Source organism: Artibeus jamaicensis, unplaced genomic scaffold (genome assembly GCF_021234435.1).
Source record: "Artibeus jamaicensis isolate MK-2021 breed Jamaican fruit bat unplaced genomic scaffold, CSHL_Jam_final scaffold_854, whole genome shotgun sequence".
Classification (NCBI taxonomy): Eukaryota; Metazoa; Chordata; class Mammalia; order Chiroptera; family Phyllostomidae; genus Artibeus; species Artibeus jamaicensis.
The window spans coordinates 989,070-996,004 of NW_026522058.1; the positions used below are offsets into that span (position 1 = coordinate 989,070).

Here is a 6,935-nt window from a genome sequence, read left to right on the forward strand (position 1 = left end):
GGAACCAGGCCAGGTCATCAAGAATAAATTCATTTTAAAACCAGAGCGGGGAATGGAAGGATGAAGTCAGCTCCATTTGTTATTGTGGCACCATTTGCATAGCTGGCCTATGACCTTGGTGAACATTACTGTCATTTACTCTTCTGAGCTTGTCCCCAGGACTGGAAATTACTGGAAGCAAAAACAGAACTAACAGCTCCTTACAGCCACAGGTGGATGATAACATTGGAGCAAACTGAAGCCTTGTATTATAAAGGCCAAACAGCCCAGAGGCCACACAACAGCAACCCCACCCCTTTTTAACCCAATTATAATCCAATAAAAACTCAAAGCTCCCACCCCTTAATGCTGGTGTATCTCTCCACACCATGCCCATCTCCTTTCTTGGAGAGTGAATAAAAACTTTATTCTCTATACTTTCTTCTCTTTGTAAATTCTTTCATGGCCCACATCACCAACCACCCTAACAAGTCTCTTCAGCCACCTTTCCCTCCAACCAGGTATGACAGACTCTTTGACCATGTGACCAACATCTTCTTACCTGGCATTGCACAAGCAAACAGTGTTGGCTGACTGAATTTCTCAAGGATTTAGAGAAAGAATAGGGAGGGTCCAAAAAGTGAGGAAAAGGAGGAAAGAGAGGGGAAAAAAGGAGCAACATGGAGAGGTGCTAAAAGATGGAGGAAAGAGAAAAAAGTAGAGAAGCTTCAAGAAAAAGAGGGCTGTTCTTCCCCAGCACAAGTTCTGTCTTCATTTGCAAGACCATAGATCCTTACCAAGAGACCCATAAATCCCTAAATCTAGGCCTTATATTCAGACTCAGGAAAGAAACCCATTCCTTCCGCTTGGGGTGGTGAACACACAATACAGTGTACAGATGATGGGTTGTGAAATTGCACACCTGAAACCTGTATAATTTTGTTAAACAGTGTCACCTTAATTCAATTTAAAAAAAGAAAAGAAACCCATTCCATATGGTTTTCCAGATGCAGTCAGAGATTTAATTACTTTAATTTGCATCCGCAGCAGAGAAGTGTTATGTGGAAAGTCCAGGAGGTTTACTGTCCTAAAGGCTCAGGGTGGGTAGCAGGAAAGGATGTGGGTGAAGGATGCATTCCTTTTATAGTCCACAGACAAAGACAAACAGACCAGAGAACAGACTAATGACCAGGGCCATGGGAGAGCCTAGAGCAGTTCTGCACTAATTTTCCAGGGCAGGAGATAGGATCTGAGAGAGGAAGAACCTAGAGAATCTAGATATCATTAACCTCTTCTGCCACTTCTAATAACTGGAACAAAATGCAAGTTAGGGGAACCCTTGGGCAAAGAAGAATTGTATTTTCATGGGGGAATGATAAAGAATAAATCAGCCTCTCTTCCCAGAAACATTTTTTTAGAAAACCCAGGAGGAAGAAAACATTATAAGAAAGAGGAAGAGGAGAAGGTGAAGAAAAAGAAGAGGAAAGTTGTTTCATTTTCCAGATGATTCCTGGAGCTTCATGTCATTACAGGATATAATAATGAACTTTTCAAAAATGAAAGTTAGGTAGTTGCAGTGAGGAGTGAGTTGGCCTGGTTGGGATAACTTGCAAAGTGTCAAATCAAAAGGACGGGAGCTTTTGTGACACTGGCCTCCCTGGAGCTCACAGGCAACAACAGGACCATTACAGACAGCTCTGACTGTATCCAGCTCCTCATGGATGAACGTGTACTGGGTTATGCATGTGTGATTGTGTTCCTTCATCTTGTGTGCCATCAAGGCATTGCATTCCCGGGCCATCAGATCAAGCCTGGGATAGTCTTTGTTGCTCTGAAAGAGAGCCTCCGCTCTGAGCATCTTGTTTCCTCCAACTTCATCTTCATTGAGGATGGTGTCTTCTGGCCAGCCAGGCTGTACCACCCCTTTGTTGCTAAGCAGCAGGGTTTCTGTTGTCCGGGTGCCTTCTGCCTCCTTAGTAGCCTTGTCCTTGTCCTGTGAGTCACTGGACCAAAATTCACTCAGTGATTCATCACTGTCTTCCAGGACTGCTGCAGCCATCCGAAGCCCCAACCCCAGGCCCATCCCCAAGCCCAGCAACAGCAGCAACAACACAAAAAATATTTGTACCAGAGTCAGCTTCATTTTTCCTGGGGAACAGGAAGGAAAAGAAAGGAATGACTTTGAGATGAAACTTGGCTCTAGTAGACTCCTTAAACCCTGACAGCATAGCCTTTGGGGTTTCCTCTCCCTTACCCCATCCCCCTCAAGACACCTCCTATCCGTCCCCACCACATTCCCCATTGCTGTGTAATAACGTGTGGATCTTGCAGAATGGGAAGGATGAGGGGAAGCAGTTCTGAAATTGACTCATAAGTGGGGCAACAGTGGGGGAAAGTTGAAATCAACTGACTCTTAAACAGAAATTAGTTCCAATAACCCAAGAGACTGGTTGAGAACATGAACAAGCACAATGTCACACTTCCCTTAAGAGAAATTCTTACAGATAGCCTTATTCTCAGTGAAGGACTAGAATTACCACAGAAGACCATCCCTTTGTTTTTTATCCCAAATATATTTTTGCATACTGAAGTCTTTATAACTCTCCTTGCTACCCACTCTTCCCCCCAAAAAAGTTTAAAGGGAATAGAAAAAGTACCATAGTCCATTCTGGCTCCTAAGCTGAGGCTAGGCAGGGAGGTAGGAGGTGAAGGGGGAGATGCTCAGTTTCGCATCTTAGGACCCTTGTCATACATACCAGATCCCTTCTACTACTAAAGCCCTCTTAGCACTTGGTATTTTGTACTCAGTTTTGTGCTTTTAGAAAAGAATGGAATAAGAATGAAACCAAAGAAAACCCAATAACTGACTTACTGGGGTTCTACAAATAAAGATGCTAATGAAAGCTGAGTGAAGGGTCTTGCATCTTTTTTCCTACTGAGCCAGTCTCAGCCCCTATCAGAGAGACCTTCTTTACCAGGAAAAAAAATTACTGTAGTCTGTTGAATAGGTAGAAATATACCAATGTTTGATATACTGAATTTGAAAGTTGTACTATGATTACTTAAGAGAATATAATTATTCTTAGAAAATGAACCCTGAATTATGAAGGAGCTGAGGAACATGGCATATGCAGACTATTCTCAAACTCCAAATCGTTCAAAACATAGATTATATGTATGTATGTACATGTATGTTTAGAGAGAAAGAAATAAAACTATTAAAGAAGGGGGGTTAAAAATAATGTACCTGGATAAAGGGTATTCAGGAGTTCCTTATATTATTATTGTAATTTCTCTTTAAAGTTAAAAATATCTCAAAAAATTTTTAGCTTTTTTAAAAAGAAACAACAGTCCATGTTCCCTGGAGCTTCCAAAATCACTGTGACTTACCTACTACAAACTTAAGTAGCTTTAAAGATTCTTGTTTCTTCTTGTTGAACAAGTTCTTCCCTCCCAGGGTTTCCTTCTCTTGGAGAAGTGCCCTGGAGTTTGGTCTTCAGAAAAATGATTACCACCTTGTGGTCCATGCATGTGCTTTTAAACCCAGACTTCTTCCTTAGCCCACTCCCTTCTCACTTCCCCAACCCAGGACTGAATAAACACACTCAGCCAAGTCTCCTTTCTGCTCCCACAAACACTTTGAAGTAAGGCTATTTGGACATTGAGACAGACCCAGGCATCCAAGACAGGAAGTGTCTCAAGCCTGGGAAACTGCGATTTGACTTTGTCAATAACTTGTTCCATTCCTTAGTTGCACCCACTCTTCTGAGGCTCATAGCACCCGGATCTTGCCCATGAATTTCAAACCAAGTCATTTCCTTATATTCTTCACATGTACTTCCTTTAACCCTTTCCTATCATTACTGGAACATCAAGATTTTTGGCCTTTATTTGGGTCATCTCTCCAAAATGGCTATTTTGTTGTTTTAGAATATTTGGAGTATAAATCAATCATGAATTTTTACATACCTTTCAGCTTCCCACTCTCCCTCTTTCTAACCCTCAGCCAGTAACCCCATTCCCATCAGTCTATTTAGATTTTCCAGAGCTGATGATATAGCCCTGGATAAGAGAACATTCAAAGCAGCAGCATCACTATCGGTCCCTAATGCCTGGGTGAGTAAAACTGGGAAGTTACAATGTTGACTTTAGTCACTTTAATTAAAAGTGACATCATAAGATAATATTTTAAAAGCATTCTGGAAATTATTAGAGCACTATACTAACCCTCTCTAAACATAAATAAGCCCCTTACAGGAGGATGTTTCACCTTGTCATTCACGGAGGGGTTTTCTAATGGTGGTTTAGGAACTTCTTTTGTGATCTGCAAAGTCTACCAGGCTGATCATTTGCAGTGCTGATATTGATCATTTACAACAATAATAGCAAAAACAACTATCAATATTGGGCACTTACTTCATACAAGGCATTTACAGCATTTCACTCTCACAATTTGCTTGTGCTGTTCCTCTTCGGTGCCCATTTTGCCCACCCATTCTGGTAAGGTCTATTTGCAATGTGAGAAGGAAATAAAGAATCCTCTGCCGAGCCCAGTAGCTGCCTAAAATCAGCAGGGATAATATATTCAACTGCATGCATCACCTATCTCTTTATAATTATGGTAGTTTTGTTCCTATTATGGATTGTTTGAAAGTACCCCTTTATTAACTATGAAGAAAGGACCTCTGTGTGTGTTCTAAGTATAACCTTTAGACTGGGTAGGTTTTTATTTTTGTTTTTTCCTCTTATGGCCAGATTATCCTCATCTTCCAAATTTGAGTAATATTTCATAGGGATGTTGTTAATATTATATAAGATACTGCATGCAAAAAGATAAATGTTTTAGCTATTGTTGTTATTGTTATTGCTATTATACAGCAATTACTGACACATGCCCATTATTCTATCAATGTCATTTTACTTTTTAAAAATAGCACATACTAAGACAGCAGCTACCAACACTTTCATTTCTTCTAGAATAAGTCAAATAACATCCTAGAATCTCAGCATAGGAATTAAGGCTCATATAGACTGATGTTTCATTTTACAAATAAAAGAAGTGACTCAAAAAGGTTAATATCTCAGATGCTATATATAAGTAATAATAATTCTAATAGTAGAACTCCTGAATTCTAGTTAAGCAAAATGCATGGTGATAGGTAGATAGACAGATATTAGTTATATAGATACAGAGATAGAGATAGAACAGATACTCTGATTAGAAAATTGACAATGAATCCATTTAAGACTTAGATTCTAAGCATAAGCACTATTTCTCATTGTAAATTAATCTAAAATGGACTTGCATTTATAGGCAAAGTAGAACAACAGCAACTGGAATTTCCCTGAAAACCCTATAAAAATGAACAACTTATATGAAGCAACAGATTTCAAAACTTTGGAAAACAGACAGTGATGGACAGTGATCACCAAGAGATGAGAAACAAACTCCATGGAGCTTCTAGGCCATGTGGCAAGAGAAGGAGAACCCAGGCGGAGTCAGTCTGTCTCCCTAAGTTGAGAAGATAGATTAGGAGTTCAAGGACACCAATACAAGTAGAGTTCACAGGGCAGAACATAAGAGGGGACAAGACTTCAGAGGAAGAACACCAGAGATATCACAACATTTGTTAGAATGTCTTATATAAAAATAATAAAAATAGTGACAGTATCTAACATGGGCAAGGATACAGAGAGACTGAGTCTCTCATACATTACTGTTGGGAATGTAAAATGGTACAGTCATCCTATAAATAGTATAGATATTTTCAGCTTTTATTAAAAATCATGACACACTTTTAGCCAAGATGGCAGCACAGGTAAACACAGTTCACCTCCTTGCACAACTACATCAAAATTACAACTAAAATAAAGAACAACCATCACTCAGAACTGTCAGAAATTGAGTTTAAGGGAAGACTGACAACTACAGAATGAAAGAAACCACATCCAGACTGTCAGGAGGGGCAAAGATGTGGAATGGGTGGGTCCCACATCCATGCGTGGTGGATAAAAATTCTGGAGGGATATCTTGGGAGCAAGGAGTCCCAGCCCCACACCAGGCCCTGTAGCCCAGGATTTCAGTGCCAGGCATATAAGTCCCCATAACTTCTGGCTGCAAAACCCAGTAGGGATGGAGTCAGTGGAAGAAACTACTGGAGTCCCAAGCAGTTTCTGTTAAAGAACCTGCACACTAACTTACTTAGAATCACTCCCTCCGAGCTCTAGCACCTGGGTAGCAGCTTGAAAGGTACCAGTGAAATGTTGTTCCTCCAGCATCAAGGTGAGAGCTGGGCGACAGCTTTCTCCCAGACAGAAAGGTGGCTAGAACCACAGAGAAAGCAGGCAGGTGCCATATCTGAGACTCCATCAAGCTAGCTAATACTGTGTGCCCCACCCTGGAGATCTCCTGAAGCTCTGTCCCACCCAAAATACAGCTGTTAACAGTGGCTTTTCTGTATGAAAGGCTGGTCTTGGCTCATGCTTCACAACTTCCTAAATCCTTTCAAACAAGTAACAGCTGGCCTCACTGAGTCCCCAACCCCCATACCTGTTGCTAAGTGGCCCCAGGTGTAGCACTAGCGGCAACCAGCCTAGATTTACATATTGGCTTTACCTGGGAATCTCCAAGCCCAGCACAAGTAGCAGACTTCTCATATTGCTTTATAGCTCAGGCAGGGTGGTCCTAGGCATAATGCAGGTTGGGGCTGACCTTGGCCTTCACCACACAGGAAACCACAGGGCCTGTGTACCCAGTGGACAGGTACAGAGCATGTCCAATCATCATCACCCTGCCCCTGGACAGCTGTACCTCCACTGAGGGCAGAGGTTGGTGGTTAGTGGTCACAACCAGTCCTTGCAGCTGACTGGCCTGAGCAAATCCCTCCCATTGACCTACCAACAGTAACCAAGGCTCAACTCCAAGAGTGTACTAAGCCCACATGAAGGGCACAGCT

General features: G+C 41.5%; 1 protein-coding gene across 1 annotated transcript; it reads right to left on the minus strand.

The window, feature by feature from the left end:
• Window positions 1-1,000: 1,000 nt before the first annotated feature.
• Window positions 1,001-3,598, minus strand: RNASE10 (ribonuclease A family member 10 (inactive)). Its single transcript, XM_037128622.2, has 2 exons — window positions 3,370-3,598; window positions 1,001-2,127 (listed from the first exon to the last, which is right to left on the minus strand). The coding sequence occupies exon 2, from the start codon at window positions 2,120-2,122 to the stop codon at window positions 1,472-1,474; it is 651 nt and encodes a 216-aa protein (XP_036984517.1). The 5' UTR covers window positions 2,123-2,127; window positions 3,370-3,598; the 3' UTR covers window positions 1,001-1,471.
• Window positions 3,599-6,935: the final 3,337 nt, after the last annotated feature.

Bases quoted from the DNA above. Each gene is read 5' to 3' on its own strand.
- RNASE10 (XM_037128622.2), bottom strand. From the start codon at position 2,122: ATGAAGCTGACTCTGGTACAAATATTTTTTGTGTTGTTGCTGCTGTTG.